Source organism: Coccinella septempunctata, chromosome 6 (assembly GCF_907165205.1).
Source record: "Coccinella septempunctata chromosome 6, icCocSept1.1, whole genome shotgun sequence".
NCBI classification, from domain to species: Eukaryota; Metazoa; Arthropoda; class Insecta; order Coleoptera; family Coccinellidae; genus Coccinella; species Coccinella septempunctata.
In genome coordinates this window covers 10,714,655-10,742,008 of record NC_058194.1, presented here as the reverse complement: position 1 = coordinate 10,742,008, position 27,354 = coordinate 10,714,655, and the positions used below count along the sequence as shown (strand labels likewise).

Below are 27,354 nucleotides of genomic sequence, written 5' to 3'. Positions count from 1 at the left end.
ATCGTGGACGTCCTGAAACTGTCCGGAAACGGACATTCAAAGGACATACAAATCAAGTCCATAGACGTTCCGACGTTAAATGGACATGAATTGGACGTTGTGTGCTATTAGGGTAGGCTTTGTTACTACTGTATCTGGCCTTACGCCACTTCAGGCACAGCACTAGTAATTTTAATCCAACAGTGAATGGTGTATCGTATCGACTAGAAAATTTCTTCTTTAGCTCGGGATCGAACTCAGTACTTGCGGTTGCAATATACTGAGCCGCCACTAACCACCAAGCACCGGACCCTATATACCATATTATATTTTAGCATCTGAGTATACAGGGTGAGTCTCTGACTCGTATATTTCAACAGTAGATTCTCGATTTCAAAAGAGACGATTCGGCAAGATAAAAATAGCATTTACTGCTTTCATAATGAGCTATGCCACCCCTGGAAAAACAAAATTCCCTTCAGAATAACACTTTAAATCTATGACACTAAACATCTGTCGCTCTTTCAAACAGGGTTGAATTCAGCCAAAGTACCCAATTTTTCGAATTTCATAGATATTTTTCATTTTTGGATATCAAATCACTCCAGATCGGCGCCTTATACGAGAAAATATGAAGTATACTTTTATTGTACAACACGTTCACAAATTCATCCGATAGTGTCTAACCTAGTTTCAAAAGATGGCTTCTTCGAATTTTTGGTAATTTTAAGGTACGTAATGGTCATAAAACTGGAAGACGTAGGATCTTGTGTTCAAAAAAAATTTATCAAATAAATGAAAAACTGTTTGTGAGATAAATAAATAATAATGAAAAGTGATAACGCCTAACTGGCAAAGAATAAAATAATGAGGATAAATTCAGATGCATACCACCCGACGATATGAATATCGACAAGTGTTACGATCTGAATTGAGCTAGCCAATTTGCCATTGTCAAGGCCCCCAAATGGAGTACGCTCCACCGAAGCCTCATTTGGCCTCATCAGAGCAACATAGCATTTTTCCACGGTGGAGAACGTTTGAAATTGATGGAACTTTTTTCAATGTTGTCATGTTCTACTGGGTATTATTTACCCAGAGCGCCATCCAACATGAAACGGTATCCGATTCCGGAAAATAAATAATTTTCATGGTTTTTCAACAATCTGTATCTTTTAAACCGAGCCGATTGGGAAATAATGGTATAAGGAAAAAATGTTCAGTATAAATCGACACATTAGGAATATTTATACCTGAACTCAGATCTCACAACAATTATATGTAATAATAAGGCAATGTCATTGAGTATTAAATCCTTTAGCCTAAGGCCTAGGGGGATATATACTCAATGGTAATGTAGAACCATAGACATAGAGACAAGGACTGAGCAATGTCGGCATTAAATTGGCTTTTTTTATAGAAAGAGAGAAATGATCGTCGGGAATTTACCTGTCTCTTTTTTGTTCACATAGAGGTGAGTGTAGACCAATCAAAATTCTAGAAAGAGACAACTGCATTCCCGACGTGCGTTTCTCTCTGTCACTTTTTTTGACCGTATTTCATGCATAGATAGAAAGGGAAGGCACAGACCATGTCTATATGTCTATGTGTAGAACCAACACACAAATACCAGTCATAGAACCTTCACGGCAACAGTAACCATAGTGATACCTAGTGGCAATTCTAGAAAGAAGAAGAATAATTTCTTGCATAACCAACTACTCCATAAAATTTTCATAAATTAACATTCTTATGTAGGTAGGTATCTCATAAAAACAGGATCTTAGAAAAATCCAACAAATCAAATTTCATATTATAATGAATAGTTTAGCCAATCTTGAGTTATAAATGGTATAATTCTCCTATACAAAGGGTGAGTCTTTGACTCGTTCAAATATTTCAACAGCTGAAGTCAAAAGAAATATTTTTTCCATTATCATTTTTTCCGAATCGGCTCGGTTCAAAAAATACAGGCTGTTCAAGAACCATAAAACATGTTATTTTTTAGTTCTACCTCACCAACGGTATTATCTGATGAAATGAATTTCGGTATATAGTTTTTCATTTATTCAATGAATTTTTTTCGAACACAAGAAATCACCCACGTAGCCCAGTTTTCTCATTATGCCCATTACGTACCATGAAAATACCAAAAATTCAAAGAACCCAACTCTTGAACTGAGTTGAAAGCTATTTAATGAATATTTAAACGTTTTGCAAAATAAAAGTATTCTTAGTAATTTCTCGTATATTGCGCCGTTTTTGAGTAATTTGATCTGTGAAATTGGGTACTTTGACTGAATGCAACTCTTTTTAAAAGATTCACAGATTTAGAAGGTAATTATTTTGTTTTTCCAGGGGTGACACAGCTTGAGTGAGAACTCAAAATGGCTATATCTTTTTATCAGAGCCGAATCCGAATGAATGGTATAAGAAAAAAGTATTCATTTTGAGAATCTACTGTTAAAATATCTGTACGATTCAAAGACTCACCCTGCAGATAATTCGAAAAAAACTACCTTTCCTTATTGAATTGTCATGAACCATTCAATATCAAATGAAGAATTCAATAGGTTAAATGAAGAATTCAATAGGTTTTATGAAGAATGAAGTTCATTTTCAATTAATGTCTTACTGCCCAATAATACGTTGAACGCAGTTATGAAAGTGAGCTTGACACAATTTTTTCTTACGTCAATTCACTCTTATAATTCGTACATAACGGACTTACCCGTAATATTCTTGAAGTCGTATCCATCGCTGCTGATGATATTCAATGAATGATTATCGATTGAAAGCTGAATTGGACAATTTAGAAAACCAGCATTTATTATCCTGAATCTATAGCGGTAACCCTAAAATATATAAAATTTTAGTGCTCTTTGTATATATTTTTTTCGATGATGATTCAATCACTCAGTTTTTTGCTCTTTTTTCATTACATATTTCATCTAGTGATGAACACAAATATTATTGTTATTATTTTGTGGAAAATTCAACAAACCTTTTTCACTTTGAATCTTGCGGTTGGCATCAAAAAGCTAGTATTATCTGCAGCATATCTGCCTAATCCATTCACTAGTAGGTTCGTAGGTTTGTTGTCACCATCATTGTGGTGATGTGATGTGAATTTTTGCATACCCGTCACATGATCCCAATCCATGATTATAATGACATGTTCTTCCAAATCGTAATCATATAGTTGCTTGTGAAAATCTTCTTCTTCAGGTACGTGAACTATGAAAGCTCCAAAAACTCCATCGCCTCTTTGCATTCCTGAAACGATTGTATAATATTACCGACCAAATCCGATTTCAGTGAAAATAGTGGAGAAAATTGAGACAATTTATTGAAAGTGTTTATGTTGACGAAGTTTTATTATTGTTTCCCTATTTCTCTCCCCATTTATAGAATGTTAAAGTATTCAAACATATATGTTAATGAAGTTGATATTTTCCACTACTCCGAAAAGAAGATTAAGACGAAGCTTATTACTACATTCTTTGAGAATTTATAACCTTGTATTAGGTGATTTTTGGTGAAACGCTTTATTTTGACCAGTTCTACTTGAAAAAAAACCTCACCTTTAAAAACACTCTATTTAGTATGGTCATTGTATGATTTGTAACTGAAAAAATTACAGAAGAATTTTTCTCGACAGATCTATAGGTTCTTTGGGATGCTGAATCAGAAAATCATGTTATCGACTCAACTGGGATATGGTTTCACCATGTAAATGGCGAAAAACCATTATTTTTCTGTTGTTTCAGCTTGCTCATATAGATACGATCAATTCATGTTTTCCTGATAATGATCTTTCATTGTCAATTTCAAACATATTGAGAAGAAAGTTTTATGATATTTCTAGTTCGCATCTGTTTTTCCGTATTTTCAATTATGAAAATAAGTTTTAATATTAGGGTGTTCCATTTGCAAAAACGAAGTTGATATTATTTTTCGTATAAGCGGCAACATTGAAAACATTAAGGTCAGATAGATCAGACAAGATACAGGTCTTGTCTTACTAGTCGTCGCCCGAGCATTCTACACAGTGTAGCATAGGATGAATATATAAGTCGGTCATTGATTTCTCCAGGGTGAAGATTTTTCTCAATCATAATCAAAACTAAGAGTCCTTAAACTGCACAAAATTTATTAATGCATTCAAGCCCGACGCTTTCGGTTATCCAACCATAATCAAGGGACACAACTGTAAGTTAATATACTGATGTTGATGTTAATAATCTTGAATAAAAGAACAGTAAAACTTATATGTCCATACCACAAAATTCACATAAAGTCTTTGAAATATATACAGCACACAGATGAACCCACAATAAAACTCTCTCGTGAAATCAAAAAACAGTATCCTAATCTGACACGCTCGAGTATGTACAGGCTGGGCAAAATTTGTGATTACTAAACTACAACTTTTTAACTCAACGAGATAGAGAAAATTGAGAGTACCATTCATGTCGTCTTTTTTCGAGAAAATAATAATGCCATCAACTGCATTCCTCTATCTTCTTTTGTTTCGCCAAAATTTTAATTTGGGCGATTTCAATTTTGGTCATTATCTCCATTTCTGTTTGTGCTAGAATGTTGAAATGAGGACACAATAAAGACACTTTTTTGATACCAATCCAGTGGCGTACTATGATTTTTCCTACAGGTTTAATTGCTGAGCTATAACATAAAGTTGTGATTTTTCTTATGAAAACAGTACTTTAAAATGACTCAGAAAGAGTCGCTATTTTTTCACTATTTCAGAAATATATTATACATCACCCTCAGTCTTTCTAAGACTACCGTTTTCATTAGAAAAAATAAATCTCTATGTTATAGATCAGCAAATATACCTGTACGATTTTTTTACTTCTTTGAAAACATTCAGACGCTTTTCCCCATTGCCGACAGTGCATATATCATAGAGCCTTTTTTTTCTCTCTACTATCTAAGCTTCAAAATCCACTAGGTCTCCACTACGCTCGAGTAGATCCTGATTTATCATCGTCGGCTCCCCAACAAAGTCATAAAAGGAATTTTACAAGAAGCAGTTGCCGAAACAAAAGACTGTTGCATTGAGTGGAAAACCAAGCTAAAAGGACAAAAGAAAAAGGCTACACTACTTCAGAAGAGAAAACTACGAACGACAATTGATCTAGAAGTTGATGGAGGAAAAATCGATTGGAAATATAAAGCTAAATACATATTTAGGTATTACGCTTGTCTATCGACAAAACAAAAGCAGCGATGAGTAGACTCTACCTCCTGATAGGTAGAAGAAGCCCTATGTCGAAAGAGACAAAATTGAAGACAATGAAAGCCGTTGCTAGGCCTCAACTGACTGTATTCCCGACTTGCGTGGGGATTCGCGGCAAAGAGACATATAAAAAGAATTCAAGCCATTGAAAACAAGCCGTTAGCCGAATTCATGAATAGGAAAGCAAAAAAATTATTCAAAACAGCGAAAAATTATCCGAATCAAGAACTCAGGAAACTACTGGACTACGATCCAGTGGATGACAGAAGAAGAATGCGAATATACAGAAGGAGACCAAGAGATAAGTTGTAGCGAGATTAAAATAAGAAGAGAAACTTCTTGACACAATCCAATGAAGTGTTTTTTATGCAAAATGCACAGTATCAATCAAGCAGCAGTTCTGAGAATTCCCACACTGTCTCCATCAAGAGAGCTGTGGTCGTGTTTTTGAAGATTTTTCCCTTGCTACACCAAAAAATTGACATTAACCTATATGTCATAAGATGACATAGATCGTGATTTTGTTTTACATTTTCTGGGAATGTGAGATCAGTTTCGTTTTCCCCACGTTATATTAAAATCTATTAGTTTCGAGAAAGAGTGCAGAACTTTTATTTCTTCAACATGCTACTCAGTGTGGAAAATCAAAAAATTCACCAACAGTTTGAGATATCTGTGTGATATTGAAATAAACAAAAATTATTTTGTAGATATAGATGTACTAATCTAAAGGTTGATCGGGTATGTAATCAACTCTATAGTTTTTAGCTCTTTATTGTATTATATATAGAGTTGACTACATACCCGATCAACCTTTAGATTATTATTTGTATAGTCGAGATAAACAACCAAATAAATGTACTAAACAAAATGTTATACTCCAAAGTGGCCTCTAATACATATGAAATATTAATGGAAACAACAATTCAGAAGGAATTGTCGTTCCAATAATGTGAGTTGGTCATGAACTCTAATACATAACCCAATTGGATGATGAGACCTAGAATTTTCGAATAAAAAAAATTTTGGAGTTGTTGAACATTGAAGGAATTTAGGGCAAAATCAAATCTTAGGATGCTGCATGGGCGTAGCCAGGGGGGGTTCGGGGTTCAAACCCCCCCCGAAATAATTTAGGTACATTATATCAGTTTCAAAGAGTCTCACTTTATATGTCAAAATCACAAAAATTTCATTTCAAACCCCCTCCGAAACTCAACCCTGGCTACGCCCATGGGATGCTGCGAATCTCCGATTAGCATTATTACTAATTTATGTTGGAAATAAGATTTTTCTAGTAAAAATTTGTGCTGATACGTGGCCGACATTCTAATCTTGAGGTCTTTAAATTTAAACCAAATGTGTTGACAGTTCGGTAGGCCTGTGCAATTCTAGCGCCGCTGCCAAAAAATTAGGACAGAGCATTGAACTCAATAGAGAATTTTTTCATTTCTATTGAGTTCAATGGGACAAAGAGTTGCGCATCTTAGATTACCTATGAGTGGTACGTGTTACTATGAGTTACGCCATTGACGATATCGACCGTGACATCCATTGTCAACACCCCATCATTTTCTTTAATCATCGATGAAATTAATCATTGATTATGAAATTAATTCAGAGATACGTCAAAACTGTGCTTAGGCATTTTCGAGTTATTTGTGTATCGTTTTTGGGAAGAGAACGTCAACTGGAAAATATTGATTCTTCGGGTTTTTATTGCTGTGGTCCACAGGAACAGGCAGTAGCTTTAGCTGTAAAGCTCGGAATATTTTGTCTCTGGAGGAACCCGACCCGACAATTTTTTAGGCGACTTTGGCGAGTCGCGTCGTTCAAGAGGTATACCGCATTCACATTTATTGTAGCAGTCGGTTGGCCATGAAATAATTTTCTCAAGTTTTTGTAACTAAAACGGAGTAAGGTTCGCACTCATGAAATGTCGTTAACGCCGTTGCCACAACTTATATTAATTTATATTACGAAAATGCCGAAAGTGATTGAAAAAACAGAGAGGGTTTCAGAAAGTGCTATTTAGAATTCAGGACAGCTCATTCAAATAGTTATATCCTGATATTCTAAAATCCACAATACGTCAGACGGTAGCGAACATATTCAATGTGAGAGAATTCATATAATGTTTCATCCAAATCTAAAATACTTATATTTCAGCTGAATATTTCCACAATCAGAAAGATTGTGAATGAAGAGGGTAAAAATGAATTTCCTTCTATTGGGAGACCCAAAAAAGTGGTGGCATTTGAGAATTTTATATTTGAGTGAATTAATGCGAAAAGTTTACTACAGGATTTTCGATGAATGTCATCGTAGAATAAGTTCCCGAAAATTGATTTTTTTATTTTTCATTTGACTTGTCCTATACATTGTAAATGTCTTAAGGTAACAATAAATACATAATTATTATTATTATATCAATGCATTAAGATGAACAGCCACAAATACGCGCCAGTTGTCCTGCTAATTGTTTATTCATGTGAAATTTTTGTTCAAAGGTGAAGTTCATCTTGATTGATACTTCCTTCAATTCCTTTCACTTATATTGATGCAAGTTGATTTTTGTTGAAGAATTTAACATTCTTTTAATTATTTGTTAATTCCGTCGGAGATACCGACGGGTTAATATTTTTGAAATCTACAACTGATGTAACGTATTCAAACTTAATCCAAAGAAGATAACGAACATTAACTCTCCTCAAGCTAGTGCATATTATGATATTATACTGATCTCCTCTATTTTCCATGCAAATAATTGGATTTGGTATGCCTTCAATCAGTTTGTATAAACTTCAATTATGTTCGTCACATATTTTCCGAAGATATTCGACATTGTGATAAAATACGTAATAACAGAAACTTTTACGTAGAACGGGCAACATAGCGTTGATTTAAAACCCATAAATGTTTTGACAAGCGGCATAACCCCACATTTTCGTACTATACAGAGTGAAATGTGAAATTTCCATGGCCAACCGAGTGCTAAAATAAAAGTGAATGGAGTATAATTATTTCTCAGCTATTTACATACATTACATAATACTGCTCGGATAATAATGTCAAGTAATGAAATATTTAAGTAATTACATTCAACATTTGGGCTTGATTTAGATTAGCACATTGCGCCTGGTCAGTTATATGTCAGTTATATGTGATGAATTTGCATTATGTATTTTCAAAATCAATTCTGAATAAAGACTAATGAATTTCGGGTGCCTTCCATGCAAAGGTTTGCCAAATTTGCAAAATTTCTGCAGAGTGTTCGACAGTTTCCAAGTGGTCCGTTGTAGCTTCAACGGAGTAGAACTTTCAGCAACACAAACTACTCGATGAAGTTCTGACAAAGCAGCCTTGTTCATCTACCCCCAAGGTGTCGTGGCAGCCCTGTCCGTTCTATTGAGCTTTTGGGGTGATGTTTATTGTGTTTTGTCAGCATCGTTATTATTCTTTGTAAGGCTGCTAAATCGGTGGTGGTCCAATAGATGATATCGAATGAGTAGCTCAGCGCCGAGCAAGCGTAGGTCAGTTCTCATTATCCTTCTCAATCTTCGGGTGGACTCTTCCGATAGTTCTTTCTTCATCTCGCTCTGATTGATTTTTCTTGCCTGTTTTATGTCCAGATACTTGTATGTGTCTCCTTCACATATTAATGCTTCAATTTCTGCACCTTCCTTGAGATTGAACGTACCATCTTCTATTTTCCCTCTCGTTATATTCAGCAGTTGACATTTTTTTAGTCCAAACTTCATTTTGATGTCTTCCAAGAATCCTGCTTCCACCATCACATCAGTTGCATTTGTTTTTTGGTAGATGCGAAGAGTTTCAAATCGTCCATGTAAAGGAGATGATTCAGTTTCATCATAGTTCTACTGCCGCTTTTGATGTCAAATCCGTAGTCCGTAGAATTCAATCTATGAGACAAGGGATTCAGGGCCATGCAGAACCACATAGGGCTCAGCGAATCTCCTTGGAAAATTCTGCCACTTATTGGAATAGGTCCTGTTGTAATGGAACCATCTGCTGCTTTCATTTGAAGACTAGTACGCCAGGTTGACATCTTCAAGATAGTCAAGAGCCATTCGTGAGGTATGTAATCGAATGCTTTCTTGTGGTCTATGTACACAGCGTAAAGATTCCTTCGCTTGGAGAACGCTTGATTGCAGATAACTGAATCAATTATTAGCTGTTCTTTCCACCCTCGGCTGTCTTTGGTGCATACTTTCTTTTGCATGGCCAATATGTTATTCCTTCCGCAATGGAATTCGGTTTGGAATGCACGATGTGATTAATTTGTACATCGTTGGAAGACATGTGATTGGTCGGTACTTGCATGGGTCTTCTGTATTCCTTTGGGCTTTAGGTAACAGGTACGTTGTGCCATGTGTAAGGAATATTGGCATTCTTTCAAGATTTTCCATGACATCATTTATTGCGGAGGTCAATTTGTCATGCATGATCCAAAGTTTCTTGATCCAGAAGTTCTGTAATCCATCAGGCACAGTTGTTTTCCAGTTGTGTAGTCCTGTGACAGCTGATTTTACTTCTTCAATTATTATTTTCTTTCTTCTTCTTCTTCTTATTATTATTATTATATGCCCATCTTGTTAGGAGAGAGGTGAAGATGGACGAAAGGTTGCTGTTGAATCTGATAAATGAAAAAACTCTTCTCCTATATCGAATTTTTTTCATAATGAATAAATTATATTGACACCACTTTATACTTCACTTATCCCCTGAGATATATTGCATGTCGTTCTCATAATAACTGCTTAACACGTTCGCGACATCGAGAGATTCACAGAGGGACCCGTGTGGACGTTATTTGACTTTTCTTTGAATTACGTATGTTCATTTTTAAACATGAATATAACCTATTTTTATGTCGAACTTGTCTGTTTTTCAAGTTTTTGACCATTTTCCGTCGTGTTCACCGGTGACCCACCGGTTGGACACGCAAGGCCTCTAGCAATAACCAGCGTGACCCACCGGTTGGTCATGACGTCGTGAACGTGTTTATGATGATATAAAATAATAATTTCCTGAGAAAGTGCAGTAACATGACAAAAAATATAGTTAAACCCAGTTCTATCTACCAGGCACAATGAGCCCTATCGTGTTCGAGATCATTCTGCTCCAGACTGAGTGTTGAATTTGTAAGGAATCACACAAACACATCGGTGCATTCTTGTAAATCCTATTTTCATATGTTCATATGTCTTTTTGGGTATTCTGTAATGTCTAGATAAAACTCGCTTTATAAGTACATTACTTAGCTCACCTGTATGAGAATGCCAAAAATGAGTCCCTGGATCTTCTGCTATGAACTGGTACCTGAATGTCGTTTGAGGCGGTATGGGACACTGCGTTACAAAGGGTACCCCGTCCATATATGGGAAACCCCTCTGTTTTTGTCCATGCCAGTGAATTGTTGTACTCTCACTTGCTAGACCATTCTCCACATCCACAACTACTTGATCTCCATGACAAACCTAAGAAAGTTTTTATTTGCATTCTGATGTATGAAAAAATTTCATTTTATCGGCTTCTGACTTTGATATTATTTCTGTTCAAAAAGAGAAAACGAATAACTTACGTCAGAAACCACTAATTTATATGGAGTTTTCATAATAATTCATTTCAATCAGTTCGTCATCTCGGAAAGCCAGAAATTTTTTTTTATTCGTCAAACGGTAAAAGAATAAAAAAATTTGTTTCACTGAAGAACAAACATTCATTTATGTTATTTCCTTATCGTTCAAGTGTTTTGGCAACACCTCACATTCTGGTAGTTTTTTCCCTTTTACGACTGATACGTATGGCGAGAAAGTCCCGTGGTATAATCTCTGAAGAGATTTTCATATTTGTGCCGTGTGACAGCATTCAATCGAATTATGAAGGAATAATTTGTAACACTTACATGAATAGCAGGTCCCGGTAGTTTTCTATTAACAACCAGTACGGCTCTTTTAATTCCATCTCCTGGTACACAATCATGACGAAAACAGTCGGACGGTACGTGTGGGCAATTATAGCAAGCTTTGCTAAGAATATCATACCATTCAAGAATAAAATGATATCTGCAAATCATTGGTGGATCTTCTTTGTTACATTTTCTGTTACAGGGATTATGATTGATTACATAATCGTCTATCAGAACGTACTGAAAATATTCTTTTCTGACTTCTAATCCTGTAAAATATAATAATCGATGTTCATAACATGAATCATGTACAACAATAATGTGACTGTGCATTATTTGTCAAAGATGCATCTTTATGTGCAAAAAATGCAGATATCAAATTATTGGTGGTATTCTGCTTTCCTCTGTAGGTAAGCCAGTCTATAACTTTTCATAAGCTTACAAGAAAACTGCAATTCTGGACATTTTTAGTGATCTGTAGCTTACAGGAATCCGTAACTATTTACGATAAGTAGTGCAAAAGTAACATTGTAAAGAAAATAGTTACAGGAACACTTCAAGAATTCCATTATTTTCGAAAAGCAGAATACAACTATATATTTTTCTTTTGTAGAGTAGGTACTTCCATTGGCAATCTTGAATAAGTGAGGGGACTACGAAGCAGGCTGCGAACAAATACATAATTGTATATTATAATCCAAATACAAGGCTTGTGACAGCCGGAATTACTCCAATAAAATTCAAGTCCTCCCTATGACCATCAGTCATGAGAGAATAATGATACTTAACCTAGAACTTAGTAAAGGATTGAAGAAGAAGAATAATGATACGATCGATCTGTCAGTGCCCGATTGACAGATTCGTAAATAATGCAATTCTGGAAATGTTCCTGTAACTATCTTCTTTACAATGTTACTTTTGAACTACTTATCGTAAATAGTTACGGATTCCTGTAAGCTACAAATCACTAAAAACGTCCAGAATTGCAATTTTTCTGTAAGCTTATAAAAAGGTACAGATTCGCTTACAGATGAAAGCAGAATACCACCATAAATTAGGATTGATATCTATGGACTGAAAAATTTACTGCCTTCCATGAAAACTTCGCCCAGGGAACATACATACTAAGTTATGTTGAAATGAAAGTGATCAGAATTAAAAGTTAAAATAATTGACGATAAATATTTTTAATCAAATATATGGATTGCATCATTTCCGCTCGTATCAGCCAGCCAACAGGAATTCAACCGAAATATCGTTTTTGGTAACACTTCAATATTCTGATTCAAAAATAGTCAAATATGTTGAGTTTTTCTGAACGGTGTTTGGCGGATTCCGCCAGGCTGAACAGAAAGCTTCTTCGAAGCGAATCGAGAGATTCTTTTATGAAAGTTGGAGATTGCTTACTTATTATACGTACCCCATAGTTATGAGATCAATATTTTTATAATATTCCTTACACATGGCACAACATTCCTGTTACCTGAAGACCAAAGGAATACAGAAGACCCATCCAAGTACCGACCAATCACATGTCCTCCAATGATGTACAAATTAATCACATCGTGCCTTTCAAACCGAATTCACAACCATTGCGAAAGGAATAACATCATCGCCATGCAACAGAAAGGATGCACTGAAGACAGCCGAGGGTGCAAAGATCAATTAAAAATTGATTCAGTTATCTGCAATCAAGCGTCCTCCAAGCGAAGGAATCTTTACGCTGCGTACATAGACTACAAGAAAGCATTCGATTCCATACCTCTCGAATGACTCTTGACGATCTTGAAGATTTACAAGGTGGATCTCAATATTGTTAAGTTCCTGAAAAACGCCATGTCATCCTGGCGTACTAGTCTTCAAATGAAAGCAGCAGATGGCTCCATTAGTACAGGACCTATTCTAATAACACGCGGAATTTTCCAAGGGGATTCACTGAGTACTCTGCGGTTCTGCATGGCCCTGAATCCCTTGTCCATAGATTGAATTCCACGGACTACGGATTTGCCATCAAGAGCGGCAGTAGAGCTATGATGAAACTGAATCATCTCCTTTACAAGGACGACTTGGAATTCTTCGCATCTAACGTTTTTTGGTAGATGTAACAGATGCTGAAAATGGTGGAAGGATTCACGGAAGACATCAAAATGAAACGAAAGGACTAGAAAAATTTCGACTGCTGAACATAACAAGAAGGAAAAATAGAAGATGGCACGTTCAAACCCAAGGAAGGTGCAGAAATTGAAGCATTGAAGAAAAAAGACAAATACAAGTATCTAGGCATCTAATAGGCAAGAAAAATCAATCAGAGCCAGATGAAGAAAGAGTTAACGGAGGAGTTGAACCGAAGATTGAGAAGCATAGTGAGAACTGGTCTTAACAGCAAGAATCTGATAAAAGCGATTAATACCTACGCTTGTTCGGCGCTGAACGACTCATTCGGTATCATCTCTTGGACCACTACGGATTTAGCAGCCTTGCAGAGAAAAATAAGGAGGATGCTGTCAAAACATAATAAACATCACTCCAAACGCTCAATAGAGCGGACAGAGCGGCCACGATACCTCAGGGATAGAGGAATTGTTGACTTGTCCATCCGCATCTCCCAGGAAATTGAAGGACTTCGAAAATATTTCCTGAACAAGGCTTCTTCGTCAGAACTCCATCGAGTAGTTTGTGTTGCTGATAGCTCTACTCAATTGAAGCTACAACAGGACCACTTGGAAACTGTCGAACAATCTGCAGAAAGAAAAATGCAGAAACTAATTGGAAAACCTTTGCATGAAAGGCATCCGAACGAGGTCAATCATGATTACGTCAACATATCTGCGTCGAACTGCTGGTTGACTTCCGGAAGGTTGTTCCTGAGTTCCTGAGACAGAGGGCTTCATGCTTGCCATCCAAGATCAGGTGATTCGAACAAGGAACTACATGAAATATATCCCCGAAGATGCCTCCGTGGCGGACGCTAGCTATCGTTATGGCTGTGCGATACATGAAACTATCCAGCACATTACTGGGGGATGTCAGAAGATCGTGGCACGGAGTACAAGAATAGACATGATGCTGTTGCCAAGATTCTTCACCAAGAATTGGCACTAAAACACCAACTTCTAACTTCGAAAAAGGTTCCTTATTTCAATTACCATCCGGATGCTGTGCTGGAAAACGAACATCACAAGCTCTACTGGGATCGCACGGTTCTCACAGACCGAAAAATAACCCACAATAGACCAGACCTCATATTGCTCAATAAAGATGAGGACAGAGCACTATTCATCGACGTGGCAATTCCAAATAATAATAATCTTCTAGTTAGGCACGCTGAAAAAATCTCAAAATACAGAGATCTCGAGGAACAAACCAGAACCAGAGCCTGATACTGAAGAAACTACTAGAGAACTTGAGGAAACTTCAGTTGGATGAAAATATCTATAGAGTCATGCAGAAAGCGGTACTGCTCGGAACGGCGAGAACTGTACGCAAGTGCATGAGAAATGCAAAGGAACACCGTCTGCTCCGACAGGAAGTGCGGGTGGAGAAGAAATCCAACCGACGGCAGGGAGCCGAAGAACGACCCGCATCCGACCACCACTACGAGCCCGAAAACCTGGAAAGGGCTCCAACAGGGCTTAATCCTTTTGAAATTTGGGATATCTGGGATGAGTTAATGTTCCTCTGGAGAGGAGTATGAAAGCCGCAAGGCTAAAGCCATAATAATTTATTCAACCTTTCCGATACCACAGAGGTATATAGGAAATGTCAATTGAGCACAATATAAGTAATATATAACCACTAGTTCAGTTCATCTGCAAAACAATCCTTCAAGTCATAATAACCCTTGGAACATAACATCATTTTGATCTCTTTCTTGAATATCCTTTCATTCGATGACTTTAACCTATTCGGTAGATGGTTATAGAAAATAGAAAGCAATACCGGAATATTTGGGTGATGATTCGTATTTGGCAGTTGAGTGTCTTGGTACACATATCATATTTCCGTACCTAGTTCCATAGCTATGGAAATCGGAACACTTCGGGAGAAGATTAATATTTGATCTTGATCGCACATACAAAAGGCAATTCAGAATGTAAATGCAGGGTAGTATAAGTATTTGAAAGTTCTTGAATATCGACCTTCATGAATCACTAGGTTTCAGGCCGAATATGAGACGAATAATCTTTTTTTGAGTGATAAACACCCTGCTGCACTCCGACGATGCACCCCTTAGGATGGTATTGTAATTAAGGTGACTGTAAACTAGAGAATAATATATATTCAAAAGGGTTTCAGTAGAGACAAGCCCCTTCAGTCGATGCAGGGCGTAATACGAACTATTGAGCGTTCGACACAAAAAGTCCGCCTGAAAATTTCACCTCAAAAACCTATCAACGCGCTGTCCCAGAAACTTAACATGTTCCACGGTGCGAAGAGAATTCCCCGCAACACTCAGTACAAGTGAGCTGGATCCACCGAAATCACCGTTTTGAAACTTAATAATTTGAGTTTTAGCCAAGTTTATAACGAGCGAGTTTTTGCGACACCAGTCAAGGAATCGCTTAATGAGTTCTTCATGATTCAGTTCTTCAATACTTTTAGCCCTGACCCCTAAAGGAAGCATCATCTGCGAACAGCTCCAGACAGCTATAAATGGACTCCAGAAATTCAGAACACGCAGTCTGTGTTGACCTACCTATAGGAGTTCAGGATACGTACCACAAGCTTACGACTCGACAGTAATCCCGTTTTTTCCCCTTTTTTTCTGCCTCATCTTCGAGTCGAATACTTGAAAATTTGTACCAAAGATGATCAGTATCCTCTGTATGAACATCTTGTCAACACGAAAACTGTCGGGTGTAATTAGATTGCTGACAACGCCTCACCGAATCCGACATCGATAGGTTGTCGATAGATTGTCGATCGATCGTGGTTCCACTGCTGGTCTATTGTGTGTAATTTTACGACCCGTGGGAACCGAGCGATCACAGTAGAGCTTGTGATGATCATTTTCCAATACAGAATCTGGATGGTAATTGTAATACGTAACCTTTTTCGAGCTCAAAATAGGCTATTTTATTGCCAATTCTTGTTGTAAAATCTTGGCAACAGCATCATGTGTATCCTTGTACTGCGTGCCTGCGATCTTCTGGCATCCCCGTGGATGGTTTCGTGTGTCGCACAGCCGTTACGGCAGCTATCGTTCGCCACTGAGGTATCCTTGTCGATATATTTCGTATAAGTCTTTGTTGGAATCACTTGATCTTGGATGGCAATGATGAAGCCCTCTGTCTCTGGAAAAAACTTTCCAACCAATAGTACGACGCAGATATGTCGACGTAATCATGGTTGACCTTGTTCTGATGTCTCCCATGTGAAGGTTTGGCAATCAGTTTCTGCATTTTGCTTTCTGCAGAGTGTTCGAGGATTTCTAAGTGCGCCTGTTGCAACGATAAAGTTCTGATGAAGCAGCCTTGTTCAAAAAATATTCTCGAAGTCATTCGAATTGTTCGACTGAATTCTCATAGATTCATGACACAAGAGATTTAGGGCTGTTAAAAATCGAGCGAAGCTTCCCTTCGACCTATCTCTAGTCGACGCTCCTCCAATTCTGCGGTGCTCTAATTGATCGGAGGAGCAGCTCCACTCTTAGTGTTTTCACAAGCGGAAAACTCCACATTTTTTTATCATTGTCTTTGTTCGCGTTGCAGAATTGACTCCTCATTATTATTGTAGTTCATCTCATTTAAGTATTCTCTTTAAAGTCTTCTCGTTCAATTCTGGTGCTAAATTGTTATCCTCAGAAGGTAATGTACTCTCAGTCTTCTCAAAATTAAATTAATTCTTTTCCATGTCCTTTTCATGATTTCATTATGAATGGAATATGTTCATGTACGAGATTATGAAAAATCTACAAAAGATATTGATGATTCTCATTTTTTACTGTTCATTTCACTGTTTTTTTCTCGAGTCTCTTCAATCATGAATGGATATTTTATTATATTTCACACCTCAACCAGATTTTCAGAGCTCTCTAGATTTTCTCACATGGAAATTGGTATGCAGAATTGAAACCTCCTCACGTCTTCCCCATTGATAATGAATACTGATTCCTTGTTTTCTCGTGATCATCTATTTCATTTGAATCAGTTTATTTCATTTTTCCAGACAACTCTGATGTTCACGTCTCTTACGTACCTACATGTGACTAATTAGTGTTGTCGAGTTTCAGATGAATATTCTCCAGGGTGGACCCTGGATTTAATGGTTTTCCTTCAGAACACGATTCGAACTTCTCAAATATGGTTCAACAATAAGTGGTAAGTCATGATACTGCTTGACAGTCTCTCGTCTTGGTTCCACCCTGGAAGGCCTGCTTTAGTCTAGTAATCGTGCACACTCAAATGACATCCCAGCCAACCAGGTTCAGTCACAGGGAAGTTGTTGGGAATTACCACTGTGGAAATGCGACTTCACAATGTTGATTTAAAAAAAGGCCACCAGTACTTACTGGAGAGTGCTTAATGTCCGCAACATCGCATATCGCGGGTAATTACCCAGTACATCACAGAGTAGGTGTAAAAAAAGCACCCTAGACAGCAACTGTGCGACTTCTCATTTTGGAGGTTTTTGGAACGATTATTTTGACAGAATAAACTACCAAAGTGTATCCTCTATTGAAGTTATATTCATGTTCAATTCGATAATTACCATCGTGTCAATCAATTTGCACTCTATATTCGAGGCGTTCCGAGGAAAAGTGACCCAAGCTACAATTTTTCTGAAATTGAATTAACAGTAAGAACTGCCTGAAAATGAATCAAAATTTTATATACTCGTAAACTCAATTTCAGAAAAAATGTAGCTTGGGCCTCTTCAGCTCTGAACGCCTCATTTGTACTCTGTGTTTACTCTTTACTCTTACCTACATATATTTCGCATTCTGCTCTCATCCTCAAAAGGGAAATTGAATAACTATATGAATTACTGATATCTTTTTATTCAAGATTAATATATTTCATACAAATCCAAATATATAAAATAAAGAACATATATCTTGTTATAAATCTTCATTCCACTTCAGGAACGGCATGGTCCAGCTGAAGAAGAAAAAATCAGAGCTGTATTGATAGTAATAAATTGAGTGTCATGAAAAATCTAACAACAGTTGAAGGTGATTTTTTTCAGCACAGTATCTTAAATAATAATTTGAAGTTCTCCCGATGATTCAAATCAATTCCAAGTTTGATTTTGAAGGTTGTGAATGTTACTTATCACCTAAACTCATATGAGGTATGTTCAAAGTTGAACGTCACAAAGGTGCAAAAATGGGGAGGATAAGAGGGCCAAGAAGTGATCATAATGTAGTCATTATCAATAGTACTCACCTTTTACTGCACGTTAATTAATCAATCAACGTCAAGTAACACTTAACTAAAACGAAATTTGATAATAGAACAGCTCGATTAAAAAAATTATTCTAAAAATTCATTCATAAAGATTTTGTTTGTCCATTCTCTCAACACAACGCAGTCACAGAACGAAACACGTCACACCACGTTTTGCATAGCGGGATTTAGGTTATGAATTAACCTCGAGACCACGTGCTGATAAATAGAACATTAGAAACAGTTACTGAAAGTTTTTCTTAGAGAAGTCGCTGGGTAGAGTTCATCGAAATATATTCACAACACATCATTTCATGTTCTAAAAATATCACAGATTCAATATTTCAAAAATATCAACAGAGAGAAGTCGCATAATAGTAGCTATGTTCACTTCATCGGAACATCTCGATATGATGTTACATGCAACCACTAGGGATCTAAAGTTGAGGAATTCGCAAACTTAACAATATGCGGACGTCAATGTCCACAATGTGAAATCTTAAGTACATCCATGAAACTTCTCAAAGAAGCGCTTCAATGCGATATTTTTGGGTACTCCCTGCGACTTACTGTTACATTTCTGGTTGACTGGGATGATTTACTCATTATACTTCGTACTCTCCTTGATACATTATTATATTCATTCGTGCTAGATAAACAACCTTCTGCTCTTCTCAAAACCAACGATTAGTGGTTTCTTAGTGTATCTTCTATTTTTCTGATAGACCTTTTAATCATGCTTACACGTAAATGTTGTATTCAGTTATGAATTTTTGCACTCTTCAAGACCAACGTTATGTATAATAATTATAATATGCTTGCTCCTCTCAGATTAATTATTCTTGCTCTTCTCTTTAACTTAAACCTGATATTCATACATATATCATGCTCCTATTAAAATTATAATTATTAATGAAGAATGTGATCACGCCTAACAGGGAGGCAATGAATAAAATAATGAGGATAAATTCAGATGCATACCACCCGACGATATGAATATCGACAAGTGTTACGATCTGAATTGAGCTAGCCAATTTGTCATCGTCAAGGCCCCCAAATGGAGTACGCTCCACCGAAGAAAAGCAGATGCTGACCATGGTTTCGGCCTCATTTGGCCTCATCAGAGCAACATAGCATTTTTCCACGTTTTTACGTGAAAAATCTGAATTTATCTTCATCTGAATTTATCCTCATTATTATAATTATTGCTCTACTAACATTTAATGTGTGCATTGATCTCTCATTGATGACTAGACTAGACAATTTAGTTCCACCTCTTGGGCCCCTTTCACTATTACAACTCAGTCTTCTCATTAAAATTCATTATTCTAACCTTTTGTTTTTCTGATGGAATAAACAGGCTCCCGCAATCTATTTTCATTGATATATAGGTTACTCTAAACGTTGTGACTTCTCATTGGAACTACACTCTGGATTATATTCGGCTTGATATTTGTTTTAATTACTGTATTAGCTTCAAGCAGCTGACAAAACCATCTTCAACTCAATTATCTGGTTATACAGTCCACTACTCTTTTTTTACAAAATCATAATACCGCCGATTTTTCACAAGAACCATGCAGAACCTCAGAAGGCTGAGCGAGTCTCCTTGGAAAATTCCGAGTCTTATTGGAATCGGTCCAGCTCTGATCGGGACATCTGCTGTTTTCATATGAATCTCGGAGAGCTATTGAGGATGAAATTAGGAAAATACGCACAAATAGATATTGGAAAAAAAAAACAAAATGCATTATGCAGTCTAAAGAAATCCTTGAATAAAATAAAGACACTTGGTTACTACGACCCACTTGCTTGGATAGTCGAACTTTTTCACAATTGCCTATTTGTATTATAAGAGTTCGAACTTGTTACGGATCCTAAGCCTTCGAAAGTCATCTTCGGTACAAAATCAAAACCTTATGCTAGGATTGAAAGATACGTAGGTATTACGACTACTGTCATGCAACTTCAAAGTGATCTACAGACCAGGCAAAACAAACATCCTATCTCTCTATCCAGGTTGTGTGTCGGCAATAACCGAGAAGCATTTGACAGCGAAGAAAATATCTATCAAATAGTCGAATATTCTGGACCAGTGGCCATAACCTTATCGGACATCAAGAAGTATTCTGGATCAGAATGAAGAAATAATGAAAGTTCATAGGTGGATTCACAACAACGAAATGCTTGATTCGATTAAGCCTCATCAAGCATTTCTGCTTGAACTCTGTTTCCATAGAAATATTTTCCCAAGATGGAACAAAATAGTTATGCCACCCAGCTTACATCACTCTGCACTTAGCGCAGCTCACGAATAAGGATATCCAGGAATTGTAGGTATGAAAATCCGACTAAGAACAGAAGTTTGGTGGCCTAAAATAGATTCACTCGCCGAAAGGAGTCGTTCCCCTACAACTGCAGGGGATGAGGTGACGTGACGTGGTAACACGTCAAAATGCGCATGATTCGAAAATCTGACGAACGATTTTGCGAGGGAGCGTTCAAAATTGACATGATTTTGATGTGACGAGGGGACGCCATTGGACTCCAAAAGAACTGGAATGGCTTCTCGATGCAGGCAAACTGAGGAGAAAAAGACTGAAGGGGAAGATGTAGAGCAATCTATCTCTCTCTGCGTTCTGTCAATTGGTTTATAACCATAGTTTGTCTATATTTATAACAATGTAAACAAAAACAACCCGGGGCGTACCTTTAGTGTCGGCACCGAATACACCGGAACCATTGAAGAGTAGAATGCTTTTATTGGAAGCATGGATAGATGTGGCAGTAGATTTTCCGGGACCTCTACGAAGCAGCTACTATTTATTCGTGATTATAGACTACCTACTCCAGTTGGTACAAAGAAATTAACTTCGTGACTACGATTAATGGAAAAAATTCCGTCAATGTGCATTTTTTCTCGGCTTGGATACCCAAAATCGATAACTAGTGATAATAGCAGACAGTTTGTATGAGATGAAAAAAGAATTCTGCAAAGAAATAGGAATTAAATTATTATACACCATTCCTTACTGGCCGCAACAAAACGGTGAAGTAGAAAACCAAAACAAGGACATTCTAAAAGGACTTAAAATTAGTCAACCGATTAAAAAAGACTGTTAAAAATTGGAGGAATTTTTAACCCAACTCTATCAGCTCGGTGCACATCTCTATCAACTCAGTGACTACGTTTATCGTTACATGCTTCTATGAACATAACCTTTAAATCGCTGTCAATCAGCTGTTCAAAAAAAACCGGTGGAACCTGTTGAATCTGCTCAATTTAATTCATTCTCTTTAGATTCTTCGTTCGCTCAAGTGAATTGTAACTTGGTGTGAATTCTTAACGTGATTTTTTAGTGCACTCTCAACTTTCTCAGTCAGCTCAAATCTGATAATATTATTTTATATTATAATAATCGATTAACATCTCAAAAAGGTACAGTACTTTTTTTTTCATTCAACAAAAAATGTAATCATTTTTTGCATGTGTCACGTTAGAATATCATTCTACATAATTTTCCTCTCAACATTCACTCCATCGCTATGCATTTTCTCACTATTACATTTGCAATATTCTGCTCTACATCTCTCTATCATATTTGCATGTATATTTTCTCAATTTTCTACAAATCTCTCAATCAATCACGTGCTCAATGTACCTAACTGCTTCAACCTCCTCAAAATGCATCGATATTTCATTCACTGTGAATCACACCACTCTATTAGAAGCTTATATACTTGTATTCACTCTCATTTTGTATATATGTCACCTCAGATTAACTTTACACCTCATACGATCAGACTTCTCAGGCCTCTTAAGTTTCAGGTACCTCTACGCTCAACTTGGACACTTCGAAGGCTTCTCATAGACCAGATCGAAATCCATCTCACTACACTCAGAACTCTGAATAATGGAATACACTCAATCAACTCTCTTGGACAGACTGGTTTGTGATAACGCTTGAGGAGGTCCAACCTGATTTCAACTCAATAAGTATAATTTATTATAAACTTTTGCATGACTCTATTACCTGAAACTTATGATACCTTATTTCTTTCTCTAACGTTATGAACTGCTCTTCTTGTTTCACCTCAATTATGAATACTATTCATTAATTCTTTCTACGTTTACAATATTTCATTTCTCTACATTACATTTGTAACACAACTCACCTCAATTTATGTACTCCCATAAAACACCTTCTGCTTTTCTAATAGATTTGCTATTCCTGTAAGCGTTGGTAATCATCTCTCTCTCATTCTGTCTCATTACACCTGTCTCACTACATTACATATCTCTAACTTCTCAAGTTGTCACTGCAACCTTCTGTTTTTCTGATAGCGAGACAGTTTATGAAATCGTAAACTCTATCACTGTAAACGTTGTGCTTGCATGATAACACTCACATCAATTCATAACTATCAAGCTCAATTATTATGCAACTCAAAATACATAGACACGTTTTTAAGTAGATCTATCTCAATTCTCTCAATTCTTATCAAACACATAATAATTGATCTTGTTACTCGATACATGATATTCACTCAACCTGCTCTTTCTCTCAAGCAAATACAACGTTGATTTTCTCATTGAAACATTTCTTTCAAATTCTCTCAATAACTTCTCAATACTTGTAAATAGGTTCACTCTGTTTAGATGTTGTATATAATTTTACTTCATGCGAGTGTCTATTTATTATGTGACGTGTTTGATATACAATAAAGATTTTATTTTACCATCTCCAACTCAATCATTTGGTAACAGTCCACTTTTAAGTAATTGCCAAAAATCTCAACACCCAGATTTTTGAACAAAACTGCTAGCCTAAATGATCATGTACAGTGTGAGCAAAATTGGTGATACCTGAACTACAACTTTTTAACCCAACGAGATAGAAATGAATGTACCATTCATGTCGTCTTTTTTCGAGAAACTAATAATGCCATCAACTGCATTTCTCTATCTTCTTTTGTTTTCGAGTTATGGGCCAAAATTGAAATTTGGGCGATTTCAACTTTCGTCATTATCTCCATATCTGTTTGTGCTAGAATGTTGAAATTAAAACATTATACAGACACTTTTTTTTGATAGCATCCAGTAGCGTTTTTCTACAGGTTTATTTGCTGAGCTACAACATAAAGTTGTGTTTTTCTTTTACGAAAACAGTAGTTTAAAATGAATTTTTTACCGTTTCAGAAATATATTATACATCACCCTCAGTCATTCTTAGTCATTTTAAACTACTGTTTTCATAAAAAAAATAAATCTTTATGTTATAGGTCAGCAAATATACCTGTTGGAAAAAATCATAGTACGCCACTGAATTGCCACAAAAAAAAGTGTCTGTATAATTTTTTCATTTCAACATCCTAGCTCAAACAGAAACGGAGATAATGACCAAAGTTGAAATTTTAATTTTTACCTATAATTCGAAAACAAAAGAAGATACTGAAGATGGGTAATGCAGTTGATGGCATTATTAGTTTCTCGAAAAAAGACGACCGTTATGTGCCATTCATATTCCTCTATCTCGTTGGGTAGAAAAAAATGTAATTCAGCTATCACCAATTTTGCCCACCATGTACAATTCAACTCCGCATTCTACTACAGAAAGAACACAAGACGAACTCGCAGGCAGTTTCGGGATAAAATCCCATCTGAAACAACAGATTATGAAAATGAGATTAAGATCTCACACATAAAACGAACTGAAAAACCTACAGTGACGATAAGTTTACATGAAGAAAACAAACTTACACTAAATTTCAGTGTGACGCCCCATACCGTTATGGGAAAAATAGAATCGACGTTCAAGTTAGGAATGATAATAAGAGGCAAAAGTTAACATCGTTCACCTAAAAAAGGTAGAGGGAGACTGGAAGGTTGAATCTAAAGAGCAAGAAAAATTTATTGCATCAAATTAATTTAATTTCATTACAATGTAATTCGAATAGTTGAAATATGAAATGTTTATTGTTTTTGTTAATTTGAGTATTCACTTAATTGTCATTGACTCATTTACGTTCAATATATCATTATTGTGCTATAATTACGAAGAAATATTATAAGGTTAATTGAATCATTTATATTCACTTTTTAGGAAATATATCTTACTAGTATAATATGAATTATATGTTACATTCTAGAGTATTCATTGAGGAAAATTCATTATATCTAATGAATATAATTGTTGCCATATAATGCTGAAAAGCCTATTATTAAAATGAAAAAGTGAATTGTTCACAAGGGAGAGGTGCAGTTTATGACTAATATTGTATCAGCATATGGTGAGATTGGTGAGAAATAAACATCGTATCACTCGGCAGTTGGAAGAGAGATTTCGAAACGGCGAGTGATGTTGAGTCAAATAAATGTTTCAATAATTCTTTTTCATATCTTTTGATAACCTACCAAACACTTCACTAATCAAAATGGAATAAACTTTTGTATGCAGCACTTGAGTTATAAATATTTATTCATTCGAAGAAATTAAGCTATCCAGGCAGCAAGCGTACGTCTATGACGTACTCAATTGGTGACATTTCAGTGGACGTCATCGAAGCAACAATGAACATCATTGAAGGTGACATCATAAAGAAGTCTTCACGTGACGTCAATATGACGTTAATAATTATGTACTCAATTGGTGATTTCCTGACGGTAGACGTCATCGACGCGAAAATGACGTCCTATGAACGTCATTGTAGGTGACGTTGTAAAGACGTTCTTCACGTGCCGTCAATATGAAGTCCTTGATGACGTACTCAATTGGTGGTTTCCTGACGGTAGACGTCATCGACGCGAAAATGACTTTTTTTTTTTTTTTGGTGTAGCAGGGGGAAAATCTGCAAACAGACGAACACACCCTCTGCTGAGGGGGAACAGTGTGGGGATTCTCACTCTCTGAGCTCGAGACCCACTAAAAACCCTTAACTGCTTCTTCATAGGTTCCGGGCATTTTGCCTATTAACCAGTTGACTCTTATGGTTTCTGGACTCTCACACGATCATAGTCGTGTTGATAGTTGTATGCTGCCTATAGCTTTTATAGGTTAAGCTCTTCTTTGGTTACATTTAAATCCTTAACTGATCTCTCGGTCTTCGGTGGTAGGTTCTTGACCTTCTAGCTTCTTCTGTTGGATCGTAGTCGACTAATCTTCGTAGTTCCTCATTTGGATGTTGTTTGGCTTTGTCGAATATCCTTTCCGCCTTTCTCTTCATAAATTCTGTAACTGGTTCCCATTCCAAGTCCTTGTAGATTTGTTTGTTCCTAACAAACCAGGGTACGTCCATCGCCATTCTAAGGAGTTTATTCTCAGTGGCCTGTATTCTCTTGATGTGGGTCTTGGCTGCGAAGCCCCATGCCGCCGATCCATATGTGAGTTGTGGTCGCGCAATAGTTTTAATCATCGTCAACTTGATGTTCTTATTCATATGACTTCTTCTGCCTATGAGTGGATAAAGTTTACTCTTTGCGGCTTTTGTTTTATCAACAGCACATTTGATGTGGTTTTTCCATGTAAGTCCTCTGTCAAGCGTCACTCCTAGGTATGTTGCTTCATTTTTCCATTCAACCTCTTGTCCATCAACTTCAAGGTTTTCTTCCATCCTCAATCTTCTCTTTTGCAGTAATATTGCTTGAGTCTTTCTTCCATTGATTTGGATTTTCCATTTGATGCACCATTTGAGTAATTCATCTATGGCTTCCTGCAGTCTCCGGTGTATGATCTCTGGGCGTCGATGTCTGAACGCTATTCCTGTGTCATCTGCGTACAAGGTGAGCATATTCCTAGCATTCTTCGGGATATCATAAACGTATATTACGTAAAGCAGAGGTCCAAGTACCGATCCTTGAGGCACTCCCGCTTCCAATTGTCTGGTTTGAGAGGTTGCTCCATCTATCTTCACATAAAAGTTTCTATTCCTCAGATAATTCCTTATAATCTTGCATAGCTTGGTCGAATATCCTGCTCTTTTCATCTTGTAGATTAGGCCTTCGTGCCATACTCTATCAAAAGCTCTCTCGATATCCATCAGAACTAATCCTGTGGCCTGTTTGGTCTGTATTCCTTCGGTGACGTATTCTATGAGCCGTAGTAATTGGAGTTCAGTCGAGTGTTCTCGTCGAAATCCAAATTGTTCGGGTGGGATTATCTTCAACATTTCTGTTTCCTCATTCAGCCTTTTGGCGATAACCCTCTCGACGACTTTTCCTAGTGCTGATAGTAGGCTGATTGGTCTATAATTTTGAGGAAATTTCCGTTCCTTTCCAGGCTTGTTGAAAACTATCATTTCTGCAGTTTTCCATCTCTTTGGGTAGTATTCGGTCCTCATCACTCCGTTTGTTATATTCGTCAAGGCTGCTATTCCTTTTCTAGGCAATTTCTTCAACATATAATTCGTTATCCTATCTTCTCCCGGTGCTTTCCGGTTTTTCAGTTTCATTATGATCTCTTTGATTTCTGTTGGTGAAGCCGGTTTTGGAATGATTTCGGTTTCCGGTGGTTCCATCATCAGTTCTTCGTTTGCCTCCACTTCTTCTTCTAGATCTTCATTGTCATCATCATTTCTGTAATTTATTCTGGCTTCTCTCTCAATTGTGTCGGCAAGTGCTTCGGCTTTTTCAAGTCTCGTATATACCATTCCGTTTGCTCCATGCAGTGGAGGTATAACTGTCTGTTCTCGTCGTAAGCGTTTTTGCATTTTCCAAGCCGAGTGATCTATTGTATTCAGTTCCCTTAATCTCTGGTGCCATCTGTTATTACGCAGTTCTGTTAAAGCATTTTTCAATA

At 36.7% G+C, this 27,354-nt stretch overlaps 1 protein-coding gene across 7 annotated transcripts in view; it reads right to left on the bottom strand.

Annotated features, from left to right (window-relative positions):
• Positions 1-27,354, bottom strand: part of LOC123315166 (laccase-2-like) — a 150,635-nt gene that overhangs the window by 25,065 nt on the left and 98,216 nt on the right. For all 7 annotated transcript variants that reach the window (XM_044900760.1, XM_044900757.1, XM_044900759.1 and 4 more), the window contains exons 3-6: positions 11,169-11,440; positions 10,530-10,740; positions 2,984-3,255; positions 2,711-2,834 (exon numbers count right to left, since the gene is read on the bottom strand). In XM_044900760.1, coding sequence (XP_044756695.1) covers positions 2,711-2,834; positions 2,984-3,255; positions 10,530-10,740; positions 11,169-11,440 — 879 coding nt within the window. The remainder of the gene's footprint in view (positions 1-2,710; positions 2,835-2,983; positions 3,256-10,529; positions 10,741-11,168; positions 11,441-27,354) is intronic.